General features: G+C 41.2%; 1 protein-coding gene across 8 annotated transcripts in view; it reads left to right on the forward strand.

Annotated features, from left to right (window-relative positions):
• The first annotated feature begins 6,128 nt into the window (after window positions 1-6,128).
• U2SURP (U2 snRNP associated SURP domain containing) overlaps window positions 6,129-18,636 on the forward strand; it is a 35,602-nt gene continuing 23,094 nt past the window's right edge. Inside the window, exons 1-9 of one of the 8 annotated variants that reach the window (XM_083503655.1) lie at window positions 6,129-6,411; window positions 10,548-10,595; window positions 11,957-12,055; window positions 13,412-13,526; window positions 13,934-14,076; window positions 15,624-15,691; window positions 16,823-16,917; window positions 17,000-17,032; window positions 17,126-17,208. In XM_083503655.1, coding sequence (XP_083359781.1) covers window positions 6,367-6,411; window positions 10,548-10,595; window positions 11,957-12,055; window positions 13,412-13,526; window positions 13,934-14,076; window positions 15,624-15,691; window positions 16,823-16,917; window positions 17,000-17,032; window positions 17,126-17,208 — 729 coding nt within the window. In that variant the 5' untranslated portion in view covers window positions 6,129-6,366. Of the gene's footprint in view, window positions 6,412-10,547; window positions 10,596-11,956; window positions 12,056-13,411; window positions 13,527-13,933; window positions 14,077-15,623; window positions 15,692-16,822; window positions 16,918-16,999; window positions 17,036-17,125; window positions 17,209-18,636 lie in introns of all 8 variants that reach the window. The other 7 variants (XM_083503654.1, XM_083503656.1, XM_083503657.1 and 4 more) reach the window with 7 other exon arrangements.

Genomic DNA, 18,636 nt, shown 5'->3' on the forward strand with positions numbered 1-18,636 from the left:
CACCAGTTGGTTTTAGTTAATGAGGTGGATAATTAAAAAGGATTAATGAAGTGGAGTAAAATGAATGGGTTATGACCGAAGATAACAGTGGAAAGCACTACAGACTCTGCAACCATTCCTGCTTTCACACGGACACTGTCATTTTCTCATTCTTCTCCCCAAACCAAACATCTTACCTTAAATGTTTCCTATTCACCTCACGAGCAGAACTCTAGGCTCCCCACTCCTGTTGTTTGGCCTTTTACTTCTCTGCATGCATCTACTGTGGACCAGATTAGTTCATGGTGCTTTGCTTCTAAAGTATGGCCTCTGCCTGGGCCCCCTTTGGCTCAGAACCAGATCAAAAATAAAGAAGCAAGGCAGAGGATGAGACTGTGTGTCAGTTCTTCTGTGAAAGATGGAGGGGCCACCTAGACGTTAGCAGGAATCCAGTGGGAAGCAAGTGCCCTATTCCCCTGTCAGGTCAGCTGTGTTATTGCTGAAGACAAAAATGCTGCAATAATCACATTTTAAAAGAATGAATTAACACAGATTACTCTCTGTCCCAATAAAAGAGGACTGCGTTAGCCATAGACCCAACAGTCAGTGTGGCATTACTGTTAGACTAGGTTGGACTTGGGAGTTCAGTTCCCCAATTAACCATGAAGCTCACTGAGTAACCTTGGACCAGTCACTGTCCCCCAGCCTAACCTACCTGTGAGGAACAAATGGGGAGGGGAAGAATCATGTACACAATCTTGAGCTTGGAGGAAAGGCGGAATAGAAATTGAATGAAAATGCATAAGTAGTGGAACCAAGGACAGGTTTTAAAGGTTTAGGACTGGTTTTTCCACACTATTAAGTTTCTTAAGGGTGTTGAGAGTTGTTAAGAGACACCCCTCCATTCCCCTCACAGAGCTCCAATTCCCAGAGTGGATTAACAACCAGTCCTTCTTTCCCAGGGAACTCTGGGAACTGGAGCTCTGTGAAGGGAAGAAAGCGGAATCTCCTTACCAATGTAAATGGTCAAATTATCCTTGTCCAGAAAGGGCACAGTTGATGTACCTGCTGAACCTGGTGATAAATGCTCTTTAAAGGTGCCTGGGCCTCCATGGACAACGACTGCTCCCAGAGCACCCCTAAACTGCATACAAGTTCTTTCACAGGGAGTGCAACCTCATCTAGAACAGGCAGACCCCCAATTCATGGACTTGGGAACCACTTGCCCACAGTGATCCTGTCTTAGTAAAGGTAAAAGGTAAAGGACCCCTGGACAGTGAAGTCCAGTCAAAGACGACTATGGAGTGCAGCGCTCATCTTGCTTTTCAGGCCAAGGGAGCTGGCGTTTGTCCACAGACATCTTTCCGGGTCATGTGGCCAGTATGACTAAACCGCTTCTGGCGCAACGGGACACCGTGATGAGTGCCAGAGCACATGGGAATGCTGTTTACCTTCCTACCAGAGCAGTACCTATTTGTCTACTTGCACTGGTATGCTTTCAAACTGTTTTAGTAAGATTGAGCTTCAGTCTGTTGACCATTATTCACTCCACTGCATCCAGGCATTGGTTCAGTTTATCCTCTCCTGACTCCTATTTAATAGAAAAGTAGAGCTGAGTATCATTAGCATGCTAAGGACACTGTGCCCTGAACCTCCTCATGAATTGTTCCCAAGGGCTTCTTAAATAGGACTGGGGACAAAATAGTGCTTTGCGGCACCCCACAGCTGTGCTGCCAAGATGTAAACACATAGTTCTCCAATGCTTCTCTCTGCTACCATCATACATGTAGAAGCGGAACCACCATAAAACCATGCCTCCAACTCCCAACCCAGAGAGATGGTCCAAGAGGATCTTCTGCTCAATGGTATCTAAAGCTGCTGAAGGATCCAGTAGCAGGCTTGCACTCCCCTAGCTGCTCCATCAAAGGTTCTCTGTCAAGGCGATCAGGGCCAATTCCATGCCAAACCCAGGCCTGAATCATAGGAGTCAAATCCTACAGCTCCCCCGTAAAATATTTGAGGGGTCACCCCCACAAAGTTAATAGGCATTGCCATTCAAAAGGGGTGTGTGCACCATGTCGTGTAATCGATTATTGAGAGTGGCGCTAACCTGCTCCTACTCCCCCCCCCCAATATTTTATTCTAGTTGGCACCCCTAGCCTGAAACCAGAGTGAAACAAGTAATCTGTTTCCTCCAAATGTGTCTGCAGCCAAACTGATATTACTCAAAGCATCTTACCCCAAAAGGGGGTATTAAAGACTGGGTGGTAGTTGTGAAACCCCTCTGGGTGCAGGAAGGGTATTTTCAGGAGCAGACGTACCACCTTCTGCTTTAAGGCAGTCGGAACAACACTACCACCCTACCCCAACTATACTGTTTGTCAGCGCTGATCACCCTCTGGATGAGGAACTGCCTTCCTCCCGCTAAAAAAAGGTCAACCTGTGAATCATCTTAGGCAGACAAAAGCATGTGATAAACAAACAAATCAGTGTAAGAGTAAGCCAGTGCTTCAGAGTACGGTGGTACCTCGGGTTAAGAACTTAATTCGTTCTGGAGGTCCGTTCCTAACCTGAAGCTGTTCTTAACCTGAGGTACCACTTTAGCTAATGGGGCCTCCCGCTGCTGCCACGCGATTTCTGTTCTCATCCTGAAGCAAAGTTCTTAACCCAAGGTACTATTTCTGGGTTAGCGGAGTCTGTAACCTGAAGCGTCTGTAACCCGAGGTACCACTGTATATGCTGCCTTGAGGTGTATATGACACATTGTTAGCGTCTATGAATAGATTTCTGTATTGTTCATCTTTTCCTTTAGAAAAATGTGTTGACTGCACCCCCTAGTGGTGAGGAACACCACAAAGACTTAAAAAGTGTTCATGCAAAAATGTGGCGTGGGTGAGCACAATCTTTTACTAGACCATGCCACTAAAAATGTGAGGCCTGGGCCTGGCAGCTGACTTATCTTTATATGATGTACCTACATCTATATACACAGTTGTTGCAAAAGCTCAAGACTTTTAGGCTTCTGGAGATTTCTTCCATTCCTTTGATACGACAGCTGCATCACCACTCTGAACCAAATATGATGTGGGCTTTTTTCTTCTTCCATATATTGCCTATTTGTTGTTGTTGTTGGGTTTTGGTTTTTTTGCAGGTTTCAGCACTTGATTGTATTTTTATCCCACCTTTCCGGGCTGGAAAGTCCTCCCAATTCAGCTCACAGAAATAACATTACACTCAATACAAATAAAAATAAAGCTGACATAAAAATATGAAAACTAAAACAGCAGCATAGAACAACGTAAACTCAGATCAGCAATACACAGAATACATAATACACAATCATAAGCAGTGGTGGCTTAAAAATCCATCCCCACATTAATAAAAAATGAATGAGAACAAAAAGCTTTTTAAAGCCCATTCTGAAGTGGCTAAAGTGGTGGTCAAATGTACTTTGGTGGAGGAAGAAAGTTCTACAAAGATGGGGCCACCAGTGAAAATGCTCTTTGCACCTTTTTCATTTGGGCCCACTGAACTGATTGGCCTTAATGTAAGTACAATCTGTGTGATTGCTCTTAAGAGTATGCCAGATGGAGGAGCCGTATGGGCAAGTTCATTTAAGTGTGCTGATACAGACTAGGTATTATATATTCTTATCACTTTACTCCTCAAGCAGCTGTGCTTTATGGTAGGTGAATGTTTTGAACAGCCTTTAAAGGCATATAGAGCACATTACAGTAGCATACCCTCCAACATTTCTCCGATGAAAATAGGGACATCCCATTCCATAATGATAATTTTACTATTTATACTCCACCCATCTTACTGGGTTGTCCCAGCCACTCTGAGCAGCTTCCAACTGGACCCCTGACAGTTAGGTCCAGTTGCAGAAGACTCTGGGGTTGCGGTGCTCATTTTGCTTTACAGACCAAGGGAGCTGGCGTTTGTCTGCAAACAGTTTTTCCAGGTCATGTGGCCAGCATGACTAAGCCGCTTCTGGTGCAACGGAACACCAAAACCAGAGCAGTGCACAGAAATGCTGTTTACCTTCCCACTTGAGTGGTACCTATTTATCTACTTGTACTTATTGGCGTGCTTTCGAACTGCTAGGTTGGCAGGAGCTGAGCAACGAAAGCTCACCCCGTCACGGGGATTCGAACCACTGACCTTCCGATCGGCAAGCCCAAGAGGTTCAGTGGTTTAGACCACAGTGCTACCCGTTCCCCCAACATATGTAAAAACATAATAAAACATTTAAAAAAAACCTTGCCTATACACTACACGATTGCCTTCAGACAGCTCGAGGGTTGGATAATTCCATGCCCTCCAACATTTCTCCAACGAAAATAGGGACGTCCTAAAGAAAAGCGGGACATTCCAGGATCAAATCAGAAAACGGGTCGGCTTCTCTAAATCAGGGATATCCCTGGAAAATAGGGACACTTGGAGGATCTGCAGTAGTCTATTGATTGTAACTTGTTTGTTTTCTCTTCCTGAATCTAGTCCAACCTCCGGCATTGCAGGGGATTGGACTCGAATGACTCTTTGGGTCCCGTCCAACTCTACAATTCTATGAACTAATTCATGATTGTACCAAGTCTTCATACACAACCCTGGACAACATACAACTTCCTGGGCCTTTTGATTACATAGCTGACATCCCAAGTGGCTTGCAATAATTAATGTATGGAATTTTCTGCCACAAGATGTGGTGGTTGTCAGCTTCATGTTTTTCCCCCTTTAATATTTCTGGGTTGCTTTTCCAGGTTGTTGTTGTTTAGTCGTTTAGTCATGTCCAACTCTTCGTGACCCCATGGACCAGAGCACGCCAGGCACCCCTGTCCTCCACCGCCTCCTGCAGCTTGACCAAACTCATGCTGGTAGCCTTGAGAACACTGTCCAACCATCTCGTCCTCTGTCGTCCCTTCTCCTTGTGCCCTCCATCTTTCCCAACATCAGGGTCTTTTCCAGGGAGTCTTCTCTTCTCATGAGGTGGCCAAAGTATTGGAGCCTCAGCTTCAGGATCTGCTTTTCCAGGTAGTACCCATTTAAAGTGGCTAACAACAATGTAGTACATGAAGCACACAAGTAAGAGATAAAACCACCTAGTCTTCTCAAAGATAAAAAGACCAACAAAACAAAAAGGAAATAGCCACAGTCCACCCAACTTCATTACGCAGGCAGGATAGAATAGGTGAAGCCAGCTTTGGTCCAAAACATTTAGAGCTTTAAACATTAAAAACAGCACTTTAAATTGAGCCTATAAATGCACTGAAGCTTCCCCTCAACAGGACTCTGGACCACCTCAAGTTTTCAAACCATCTTCAAGCACATCTGCAGTGTGTATTGCAGTAGTCTAGAATCTTTTCAAATAGCGCTGCAATTCGCATACCAGCCGAAAGCTGGGAAAACGCACTCCTGGCTACCAAAGCCACGTGGTATTTCCCAGCCAGCGATGAGTTCAGGAGGCCCTCCAAACGGCACACGTGGGCTTTCAAGGCGAGTGCCGCCCCATCTTGGACAAGCTGCAAGCCTCCTACAGCTGGGCATCTTGAAACCTACAGGACCTCCGGTTTTCTCAGAATTAATCTGTTTGCCCTCATCCCAGAACTGTCTCCAAGGCGCCAGTTTAGGATTTCAACAGCACTTCTCTGACTCACATTATCCCTGAAATAAAATCCGCCCGAAAGCTCTGTCCCGTAACGCTATTTATTATACACATTACGACTGGAGCTAGTCAGCGCTATAGGAAATGCATATAATTTACTTATGGCCAGGATTCTATATACTGTGTGTGTGTGTGTGTGTGTGTGTATATATATATATATATATATGGGGGGGGGGAGAGCGAGAGGTAAAATGAATATATCCCTGCATAATGAATACACACACACACACACACATATATATATGTGTGTGTACATATGAATATGTGTGTATAGATGTGTATAATGAATATATATATTCATTATGCATTACTTAATTAGCAGCAATTGGGCTCATGGGTTGGCGGGCTTTGGGCGACTTGATTGAGTGTCCGGATTAGCGTTTGCAGCACATGCCAAGCTGACAAAACGTCAATAGGATTTAAGAAATCTGCATCGCATTCGAAGCAAGCCCTTTCACCGCGCATGCGCGCCAACGCGCCCCCTCTCTCTCTCGCCTTATGCCCTGCGGGCGAGGCGGAGCTAGGCTTCCTCCTTTGCTCAACCTTTTTTTTTTTTTTTTTGCCTTCCGAAATCTCGCGCTCGGCTATCGGCTCGCCTTGCCTTGCCCTTCCTCCTCGCCGCCGCCGCCGTTCCTTCCGCCTAGAATCCCTCTCTCTCCCAATCCGTGGAGTCGGTGCTCGATTTCCCGCCGCTGAGGCTCGAGCGGGGGAACAGAATCAAGATGGCGGACAAGACGCCAGGCGGTTCGCAGAAGGCCAGTGCGAAGGTGAGGCCGCTCTTGGGGCCGAGTCGGCGGCTCCGCCTGGTCCGAGGGGGGCAGGCGGGCAAGTGCCGGTGGGTGGGCGCGGGGAGCCGGCCTGGAGACGCGCGTGCCGCCGCTGCGGGACGTGGTGCGCAGGCGGGCGAGGGAGCGAGCTCGGTTGGCTTCGCGGCCTAGTCTCTCTCCCGCCTCCCAGCTCGGCCGGTGGCGGTGCGAGGGCGACGGATAGGGGGGACTTATAGCGGGGAGGAAGCGGAGCGGCCGCGTCGCCTCCGTTTCCTTATGCATTTAAAAAAAAAATTCTCCCTTCTCTCCGGGAAAGAGCTGCTTCTCTTTTTTCGTTCTCCCGCTCCTCCGATGCACCGTCTCTCCGGGGTTTCTTCGGAAAAGGCTGCAAAAACGTGGGGTGTATATGGGTCACGATTCCATTCTGCATTTATTATTATTGGGAGTTTATCTCGGTGTGGACTTTTAACCTCCCCTCCCCATTTTTAAGCCCTCGTGTGCTTGGAGAGAGAGGTCTGGTGTGTGTGATCCAGGCTTGTGAGCATCCCCTCCACCTCCGAGTCGCATAAACATTCAGTTTAGGCATCCTGGCGATCATTTTACTTAGGTAATATTGGCACATATTTGCGACGCGGGGCCATTTAAGATAGCTAACAGTGTAGCAGTTTACAGTATTTTGAATGTATTGCCCTCATTGTCACGAAGGAGATGCAATACTTAAAAATGACAGAAATTATTAAACTGTAGATCATTGCTAACAAGGCTGCACAATTCTCATGACTGGCTTTTCATTGAATTTACACACCATAAAGTACGTTATGATGTACAAGGCCTTTTGTTACATGGGGGGAAAATATGGATATAGACTTGAGTGAAATGGCCCTTCCTTATTTGACACATTAAAGCTGTTCTAGAGCAGTTTATTCCTCCTTACATGAGTTATGTTTCAGAATTTTGTTGACTGATTTTGTTCCCAAAAAGTTTCTTGTTTTTAGGTATAGATTGAAAATACTTCCCTCGGTTTTGTGCTGCCACCTTAACTGGGTTTCTGGAATTAAATTATGTTTATTATAAAGGAGGGTACAGAGGTTATAGCTTATGTATCTTTTAACTTGGGACCAATTAATCATTTTATTTGTATATTGCCTTTCCAAAGTTAAAACCATGCTCAAGGCAGTCTGCAACATATATATTAAAAAATCACATAATTACAAACATAACAAAACTAAAAGTAGTCATAAACAATAAATTAAACATCAAAAGTACACGACCACATTGAATAATGTGTCTTCAGCTAGTTGTTTCCTTAGTCTTTTTATACATGAATTGTTTGACATGTATTCTTATTCATATATTCATGTAGGTATTTTTGTTTTGCTTGTATTTTTGAGGATTATGTGTGCATTATTGGAGATCAAGAACCATCTAAATAATGGTAGCCAGTAGACTTCTCTAGATGTTGAACTCCCATCAGCCTCAGCCAGCTTGGCCAGTAGTGGGGTTGACAGAAATTGTAGTCCAACAATGTATTAACTTGAGGTGACCACATTGGCTATCCTTGTTCTAAATCAAGTAATAAAATAATCAGCAGTACTGGGAAAATGTGGTGTTGTGGCTTTTCCTTTTTTTAAAAAAAATTATTAAGCACCTACTGGTATATTTTTTCTAGATGCTGTACAAATATTTAAGAAACAAATTGTCCATACCTACACTCTTACAGTTTAACAGACATGATACAAAAAAAGAAAAGGAACAGGAAGCAAAGTAAATTCAGGCACTAGTTTTTTAATGTTTAATGAGCAAGTGGAATGGCCTTCTGAGAGGAGTGTTGCCAGCTCTGCTCCAAGCTCTTATTGCATTTGCAGGTTAAAAGTTTAATACAGTGGTGCCTCGCAAGACGAAATTAATTCGTTCTGCGAATTTTTCGTCTTGCGAAGCACGGTTTCCCTGGGTATTAACGGTTTTAAGAAAAAGGAAACAAACTTGCAAGACGTTTTCGTCTTGCGAAGCAAGCCCATAGGGAAATTCGTCTTGCGAAGCAATTCAAAAAATGAAAAACTCTTTCGTCTTGCGCGGCATTCGTCTTGCGAGGTACCACAGTATACAAGAAAAGGACTTGGTTCATTAGGTGCTGCTGGGCTACAGTTCTAATCAACCTTGACTGTTGGTCATAATGACTCGGGCAGAGGGAAACTGTACTTCCAACATCTGAAGGGCTACCCCCAAGTTGGCTACCCCCACGCTACAATTCGGTAGTGGTGGTGAGAATCACCAGTGACTTCATAAAACAATCATTTATGAAGCAGGGATTATTATGTCTAAACTGACCAAATGTTGCACAGCATCCACCTTCTTTCAAGTGATTTTAGTTAATGTACTTTCTATGGGAAAGCAAGTTTTCCTAAAATATTGGGACAGTTTGAAGAAATATAGAGCAGCGGTGATTTAAGCAGACTGCACAGTGCAGAGTTGAGTAAAGTAAAGCTTATTCACCCCAATTCAATAACTGTGAAGCTGAGTTTTTTTGTTAACTTTCTTTTCTCCCCCTCCCCCCTATAACCTACCCTGCCACATCATCTGGCAAACTGCCTTTGAAACTGAACAGTTTCAAAAGTACCGTGTGGTACAGGATAGGGCTCAGCTCTTTCAAGAGGGGAGAGGATAATGAATTTCACTTACCTAGCGCGAGCCCCTTGTGTGTGTTTGAGCAGCTTTTGGAATCTCAGCCATTGCCTAGAATACGGTCTTCAACTGGATTATTTCTGTAGAAAACACTGGCAAGCCCCCCCCCCAATTCTATCTATCCAAATATTACTTGTACAGTAAAGGAAATGCAATATTCTTGTCTTTATTTTAAGAGGGAAAGGCTTCCACTTGCATTGTATGCAGATGCATTGAGAGATCTGTTCTTAAGTCCCACAAACAACAAAATTTAGGCTGTAGTAAAATCAGTGAAATTTAGCCTGTTAAAATAAATGAGAAATTGTTACTGATTGCCATTTAAATTGTATGGGAACGGAACAATAGTAATAATGATGCATGGTCTCTGAAACCTTCTTTTCTAGATACTAATAAAATCAGTTTTCTACCAGTGCTTGGCTTTCAATAAAGTTGGATAGTTTTTTGTATTAGAAAATAAATTACCAGGTTGTGATTCAGTTTCAGTTATTACTTTATTTCCAGTGTTCACATATTTATTGAATAAGGAAGTTAGACTGAGGTTCACAAATGGTTTTCTTCATAACATGGCAGAATAGACTTGTTTAGAGAATTTGAGGCAAGGATCTAATGAACCATAAAACTCGTTCTGTCTCAAATAGCAGGTACCTTAATAAACAGTATAGAGTTCAGTTGATCAAAATGAATAGACTAAAATTGAACCTAGGCAGGTGTTTGGATCATAACTTTATTGCTTTGTTTTGTTGCTTTTTGACCTTTGTGAATTAATTTAGTTTTTGAATACTAATTTGAGAGAAACCACATAATTTCATTGCATAATTTAATCAACTCCTTTCAAATCAGTATTCAAAAGCTAAATCAATCACAAAGGTCAAAAACAAGCAAACAAACAAAGCAATAAAGTTACCGATTAAATTCTGCAATGAAATTATGTGGTTTCTTTCCAGGGTCTGAATAGCAGATTGGATTTTGGTCAATAAAAATAGGAAGAATATAAAATTTTACTAAAATGTTGTGTCCTTTATAGCAAGTGGATTACTTATGAGGTAGATAAAGGAATTTCTGGATCAGCAGCTGGAAATAAGATAGTCACATTGGACTACCTGGAGTAGACAACTTCAGGATCATTGCTGAAAAGCCTTACAAAGTGAAGGAAAGTGTGATATCAAAGATCCTCTTAGATCGTGACCACTTTGTGCAGTTAAAAATAAGCCAGATTATTTTGAAGAATATTACCCCTCCTTTTAAAAGTATATTGACCTTTACTTATAGAACCTGAGCTCATTTTAGAATCCCTGGAGTAGAGAGATGACTGTATTTTTCAAATGGTCAAACCTGAGTTTTGAGTTGATGGTGAAGGTAGTTCAAAAGAAAATTGATCATTTATGGGTGTAAAATGTGTTGACAACCAATTACAAGCCTCCAGAATGTAATTCTTGTATATCCTTCATTTTTAGGCCAGGGTGCCGGACACAACACGTGTAACTGGATCTCCAGAGAATCATGTAAGTCTCAAGGTGGATGAGCAAAAATCTTAACAAAACTGTTCCTGTTGTCCTCACCAATTGATAATGTATGAGCTGTTGTCTCTTTAAAAACGATTATTGTTACTTTGGTTCATTCCTTTCCCAAAGTGGGCTTTTTGCCAGTTGTACTACATGTTGGATATAGTACAATGGCCTGCAGTTTCTTTTATATCATTGTATACTGTTGGTGTGAATGAGTTTTAATGTGGCTGAGCATTTCAAGAAGTGTTCTGTAAAACGTATTTTAAAGACCATGCTCATTGATATAGATCCTGCTTTGAGATACGGATCTTCTCAAAATCACAAAGTACTTTGTTGTTGTTAATTAAATTTGTATGCCACCCTACATCCAATCTCTTAATATAAACTTAAATTCACCTAATCTTTGAACCCTTTCCCCATCCCTTCTATAACCTATGATTTTTCTACTGTTCTGCCTCCCAGATCACCATGTCTTGTTCCCTTGTCTCTTCCCTCTTCTAAAACTTTATTTGGCCTGTAAACCCCCAGCCCTTCCCTACCCAAACATTTTCTTCTGTATCTTCCTGATATCTGTCTTGTGCCTTTGACTAACAGGTTTCTCTACCTGTAAGAATCCTAGTCTTCAGCATCTCAAAGTTGCCTAGCTTGGTTGCTGATTCCCAGTGGTGCAAATAACTTTCTAGTCTTTTCATATCCACCCCATCCCAGGAAAATGTGGAGTTTTTGGGGCAGTGTCACAGGCACAAGCTCTCTGTCTTCCTGGTGCCAGAGGTGTGTGTCCCCTAAGTCCAGGTTCCCCACCTATAAGATCCTTCCAACTGTGAGGAGGACTTCTTAGCCTCCCAAAGACCTTGGAGAAGAGAAATGTTTTTACCTGGTGCCTAAAGATACATAACAAAGGTGCCAAGTGAGCCTCCCTGGGGAGAGCATTCCACAAGTGGGGAGCCTCCACAGCACTTTGAATTGTCAGTGAATGCAGGCAGGCCAGGATTGACATTATACGCTCAAAACTCTCTTGCCCCATTGAGCAACCTGGCTGCTGAAGTTTCTGAACTGTCTTCAGAGGCAGCCCCACGTATAATGTGTTGCAGTAATCTAACCCACAGGCTACCAGAGCACAGATGGCAGAAGTTAGGCTATCCCTATCCAGATGGGGACTACATTTCCTGTGTCTCTCCCGACAGAGGTCATCGTACAGGGCAAACAAAACCGTTTCCGTGCCAAAACAGAACCTAAACCCTGATTGAAATGAATCTAGAAATTCAGTTTCCTCCCAGAGCACTTCAGGTGTTACTGGATAAATGAATGCATCTAAAATCCCAGTCTTATGATCGAATTAATATTTTTTTCTCTTGCAGCCACTTTTAGAAAGCAAACTTAAAGCATTTAGTATTGGCAAGATGAGTGCTGCCAAGAGAACTTTAAGCAAGAAAGAACAGGAAGAATTGAAAAAGAAGGTAATACTTGGGAACTATTTTATTATTTAATCAGATGGATATGTTCTACTTGTTGCTGCTACTCACAGATTGTTGCTGATAAAATCAGAAGCTTTTATTTGGATAATACTGACTTAGTTTAGTGTTGTTTTTCCTGTTGTACTCTTAAAATTGTATCTTGTTAACATTTGCTGCCAAATCTAAATTGTGCACACAGCTGTTTCTCTAAACCAATGGACAGATTTCAGACAGAAAAGTTTAGCCCAGTAAGATGCAAGTTCTAACCAAGAGTAGGTTGGGCTACAGGATCACTCTTTGCATCTTGCATGCAAATTTCTTCTCAGCCCAGTTTGGCTATTGTGTGTGGTGTTTATTGTTTTTAATCCTGGTTATAATGAACCTGGGGGGCGGGTGTCCCTTTTTTCTAACTGAGTCTTAAAGAAAGTTCAAGAGAAGCAAATTAACTAATTGGGACTGAACACCCCAGTATGTCTGCCATCAGGGACAGGCACAGCAGTTGGCTATACCATGTCCTGGTTTTCCAGTCTCAGTTCTTTGTAGCCGTTATGTTTCTAATTAGTCCCAGATTCTATCTTGAGATTGGAGTCTTCCCTTTGAAAATGGAGATTGTATCCTTCATACTCATAGTTTTATTTGTAGTCGTGATGTAGGTTTTAGAGAAATTTTTCCAGTGTCATCATCAATTTGGATCTGACATGTTTCACTTAGTAACAAGGTGTCCCTTTTTAGTTATGTTTACTATTGTGTCCTGGATGAATCAAAAGTGTTTCCAGTGGCCATAGGGAGTAGAAGCAAAAATATTTAAATAGTGGAGAAAAAAATGTAAGCTCATTTAATGACAGTTATTTTTATTGGAATACTCTTAAGACAAAGCATCTCAATAGTGCAGGCTTCTTACATTTACCGGTAAATGGAAAAAATGAAAGCATTGTTAAATGACAATTCCTAACGACTGCCACCTGAAAAAAGTTAATTGCAACTTTGAAGATATACAATCTGGGCAGTATTATATTATCTCTATTTTGCTAAAGAATTTCCCCTTCTCTCAGTGTCTGCTCATGAACGCTGAGATACCTTGGGCATGGTATGGGATATGTTGTTGGAGGCTGCAAATGGAGGAAGGACTTAATGGAAATCCCCTTCCTTAAACTAAAGGAAGAGCAGTTTAGGATCCAAGCCAGTAATGCTAACTTAAATCTATGAGTTTCCTCTTCATGTGGGGATAAAGTATAGTGGCAAGAGAATTTGTATCCTACACCTTTGTTGGTAGTTCAGGTTAGCATGGGTACAAAAATGAATAAACAATATGAAAATCTCTCAGAATTAGTAATTTGCAAAACATTTTGGTGGTTGTAGGAGGATGAGAAGGCAGCTGCAGAAATTTATGAAGAATTCCTTGCTGCCTTTGAAGGAAGTGATGGTAATAAAGTGAAGACGTTTGTCAGAGGAGGTATTGTTAACGCATCTAAAGGTAAGATATGCCACTATACTACATAGAATTATTTATCAGGAATATTTTGATTACTTAATTTTTTTATGCTACTTAAAATGTTTGGGTTTCAGATTAAGAAATATTTCTGACATGTTTCCTTGTAATGATGAAGTACCATGAAGCACAATTGTTATGTCCCTCCCCAAAAGCATGCGTCTCATTTTGAGAGCCCAGTGGGGCTTTAGATTTGAGATTTTTGAACAGCAACTCCCTGCTTCCCATGTAATCTGGCAGAAGAAGAAAAAAAAAACACCTTTGGAAAGGTGTGCATTTCTCAGTTTGTGATATTGCGGGTTGGGAAACTGTTTTAAAGGGGAGAAAGTTAAAAGGCACATTGCTAGTGTGTTCAAATAGAATCTTTCAGTAACTATTAGCCTGTCTTTCAGAAGAACACGAAACTGATGAGAAACGAGGGAAAATTTACAAACCTTCATCAAGATTTGCAGATCAAAAACCCCAGAGCCAGAGCCAGTCATCATCTTCTAATGAGAGGCCTCCATCCCTTCTAATAATAGAAACCAAAAAGCCAGTAAGTTTAGATTTTGCAAGTTTTTTGTTTCCCTATATCTTGTTTTGAAAATACATTAATTACTATTTTAGTAATTTATGCTTTTCAAGTGAATCTTATAAAGTGATGTAGATGAAAATTATGGAATAAAGCAGAAAAGACAAACAGGAAATTCCTGTAGTGGCAAACCATGTTTTGGTGTTATTTACGAAAAGTGAAAAAGTCAATATTATTATCATTATTTATTGCATTTATTTGTTGTTTACCATATAAAATATCTCAAAGTGACTTACAGTTGTGAAAGCATAAACAGTGCAGAATTTAAAATAACATCAATTCTGGTGGTATTTGATTTAAGAAACATTTCTAGAAGAATGTGCTGTTTTCTAATTATATTAGTTTCAGTAAATAGCTAAATTAATAAGAGGGAAAAGGTTGTGAAATCCTACCTGAAGGCTAGTGAGTCTTCTCCCCATTTTATCCAAACATAAGGAAAGGCATCTTGTTCATCACCAGCCAGCACAGGATAGTTATTAGAAGCTCAGGGATTATACCACAGCCGTCTGCGGGTCTTGGGATGGGGTGCAAGTGATTTGTGGCTCTCCTTTTCACCTGAAATACCCCTCAACATAATGCTCTTATATGGCGTTGCAGCTTCTCTGTGTTGAATTGCAGGCCATTTTAGTGTTGACGTGTGATATTGATGAAGTGTGAATAGGTTTTGAGCTTGAATCCTGACAGGGTGGAGGTTGCATAGGTGTTTTCCTGTGTCCTTGAAACCGAGCAATTCTGTAGCCGGGATGGGGTTGCATCCCCTTGAAGGAGCAGGTTTGCGGTCCAGAGGTACTTCTGGATACAGCTTTGTCACTGGGGGTCCAGGTAGCCTCAGCCCTTTTAGCCATTTATCAGCTATGACTGGTAAGACAGCTATAACTGTTCTGGACTGGAGAAGCTTATTCACAGTAGTTCATGCATTGGTTACTTCAAGACCGGAATACTGCACTGTGCTATATGTAGGGCTACCCTTGTGCTCCCATATGGAAGCTGCAGTTAGTGCAGAATGCTGTGTATGGTTGCTGACAGAAGTAAGACCCTTCCAGCATATAACACCTCTGCTCCCAGACCTCCACTGTGGCAGTGTGGTGTAGTGGTTAAGAGCAGTAGTCTTGTAATCTGGGGAACCGGGTTCACGTCTCCGCTCCTCCACATGCAGCTGCTGGGTGACCTTGGGCCAGTCACACTTCTCTGAAGTCTCTCAGCCCCACTCACCTCACAGAGTGTTTGTTGTGGGGGAGGAAGGAAAGGAGAATGTTAGCCGCTTCGGGTAGTGATAAAGCGGGATATCAAATCCAAACTCCTCCTCCTCCTCTTCTTCTTCTTCTCCACCACTGGTTTAATCTGGTTTTTAGCTAATTGTTCATTATAATTATTTGTTGAATGTTTTAAACAGTTGCTTTTAACTGGTATTTTTTTTACTGATAATGTTTTATTCTTTCTGTAAACTGCTTTGAGATGTTGATAAAATGGTCATTGTGTGTTCCTGAATATTATTCAACTTGTGTTATTAGCCTTTGAAGAAGGGGGAGAAAGAAAAGAAAAAGAGCAATTTGGAGCTTTTTAAAGAAGAATTAAAACAGTAAGTATTTGCCTTCCTGTTGGTTCAGATAATCAGATTTTCAGAATTTGATTTCTGTTAAAACGTCAACATAGGACAGATTGGTGATGAATAAATAACCTAAGTCCTGTTAGTATATTGCTTGAATTTTAGATAGTGTCTTCTAATGTTAGCAAAAATATTAACGCCTCGGAAATTTTGTAGCCCTATAATCCCTTCTGTAAAGATTTGTTTAGAATTTGGAAAATTGCACAAAATATAGAAGCAATAGAATATATATGAATTAGGGAAGAAAAAAAAACATACTGAGTGTTCTGAAAAATCCTGGCTCCTCTTATTTTAGCCAAGTAATAAATATGGATCTACATAATTATTCTGTTTTCTGGTGTTTATATGTGTTTTTCTTACAAATGTAGGCTATTTTCATTGGTTTTAATAAAATATGAACAAAATGCCAGTGGAGGTGTTCTTTACCTGCTATGCCATGCATAGAATGCAGAATTGATAATATAACGGGCCTACGGTTAAGTTACATTTTCATTGAGTTTTAAAATACATTTTTTGTGTTAAAAAGTAGCATAAGTACGGTATAATAGACTGTGTCAGAACTGCTGTCATTCACTTGCACTGAAATGTTGAACTACAACATGAAAATGCAAGTTACGTTTCGAAAGTAAAGACTACAGGGCTGGGCCCATGGGAGTTGTAGTCCAGAGCTCTGGAGGGCACCTGGTTGAAGAAGGCTGCTCTACATCAATGAGACGAAAGTGTCACCTGTGAAATTTTGAATTGTGCATGCAGTTTTTATTGGGTTGGATCCAGACTCTTGAATTTAGTCCCTATTGAAATCAGAGTTATAACTAATTTCATTGATTGCGGTGGGATTTAAATAAACTTAGTCTTGATCCAGCCCATTGTAGATTTGGAGAAATGGGGAAAGTTGCTCCTGTTTGAAGTGGAATTACCTTGGGCTAAACATGATGACTTGACACAAGGATAATTGAACAGTCATCCTGTGGGACCTTTATTTTAAAGTATTTAAAAATGCTTCAGGCTGTTCTCTGTGTTGAATTTTTTAAAATAAAAAAACCCATTTAACTATAGCCATTAGGATTCCAACCAGTTACCACTTTCATAAAATATCTTCTGTAGAATTCAAGAAGAGCGTGATGAAAGACATAAAACCAAAGGTAGATTAAGTCGTTTTGAGCCACCTCAATCGGATTCAGATGGCCAACGCCGTTCCAGTAAGTAGTTATTATAATTTTATTGTAGTTATTTAAGTCTACAAAAGCTGTGGAATTAATAGGCATATTTTGCTTCCCTTAGTGGATACGCCTTCAAGAAGAAACAGATCTTCGGGTGGTAATAAAGTTTCATAACTATTGAATTAAAATCTTTTGTTAATGTAAAACTTACACTTTAGATTACATCCTGTTTTCTTTTTCTTTTTAGTTTTGGATGACTATGCTCCAGGTTCACATGATGTGGGAGATCCAAGTACGACAAATTTGTACCTGGGAAACATTAATCCCCAGGTAATGATTGCAGTAATTGATGTTTGGACCAATCCTTCCTGTGTTAACTTTATATATATTCCCACGTCTGCAGTATACAAATATTATTGTACATATTTCGGATAGCACTTAGGTGTATTAAAACCATTTTTGCTGAACAATCATGAAATTTCAATTCTCATTTTACAGCTAGGGAATTGATAGAATCTCTTTGCATGAAATTATCAGTAGCTGAGTAGAGATTTGAATTTCGGCCTCTGAGTTCCAGCTTTATCTGCTGTACTTGGCGACCATTTATTTGTTTACAGTAGTACCTCGGGTTAAAGATGCTTCAGGTTACAGACTCCACTAACCCAGAAATAGTACCTCGGGTTAAGAACAGAACAGAAATCGCATGGCAGCAGCTGGAGGCCCCATTAGCTAAAGTGGTACCTCAGGTTAATAATAATAATAATAATAATAATAATAATAATAATAATAATAATAATAATAATAATAATAAATTAATAATAATTAATAATTAATAATAATAATTTATTATTTATACCCTGCCCATCTGGCTGGGCCTCCCCAGCCACTCTGGGCGGCTTCCATAGAAACCAAAAATACAGTAAAATATCACACGTTAAAAACTTCCCTGAACAGGGCTGCCTTAAGATGTCTTCTGAATGTCAGGTAGTTGTTTATCGCTTTGACATCTGCTGGAAGGGCGTTCCACAGGGCGGGCGCCACTACCGAGAAGGCCCTCTGCCTGGTTCCCTGTAGCTTTGCTTCTCGCAATGAGGGAACCGCCAGAAGGCCCTCAGCGCTGGACTTCAGGGCAGAACGCTGGGGGTGGAGACGCTCCTTCAGGTATACTGGACCCGAGGCCGTTTAGGGCTTTAAAGGTCAGCACCAACAGTTTCAGGTTAAGAACGGACCTCCAGAATGAATTAAGTTCTTAACCTGAGGTTACCACTGTACTTTTTGCAGAAAGCTGTTCCAAAAGTGGCCTATATTCTCATGTTTAAATATAGTGGAAAGTGTGGTTCAAGCTCTAACAACATGAGTGAAGATACTTCACTATAACTTTATTGTGCACCCTCCTGCTTAAAAAAAGATTGATGGAATGAGATACCAACATTCTCATGCCGGGCATAAAAGCCACAGAAAAGAAAAAAATCTCTGCTTGCCCACTTGCACTTCCCATTATCTTTTTTGTTAGTCTTTCTGCTTTATGTCTAACCTTTCCCCCATTGATTTATTCTCCCCTTCACCTTCCTGCTGTGTCTGGGGAGGAGTGGCCAATTGTTTCTCCTCACACAGCCTAGGCTTTTGGACCAGCATATATTTGGCAGATTTTTCACCATTCCCATACCTTGGAATTAATTGCAGGATAAGTGGCCACATGCTATGTCAGTGAGCAAGGAAGTAAATCTGTATTGCAAGTTAAAGGTACAGCAGATTAGT

The sequence above is a fragment of the Podarcis liolepis genome, assembly GCF_965112155.1.
Source record: "Podarcis liolepis genome assembly, chromosome: 5".
NCBI lineage: Eukaryota > Metazoa > Chordata > Lepidosauria > Squamata > Lacertidae > Podarcis > Podarcis liolepis.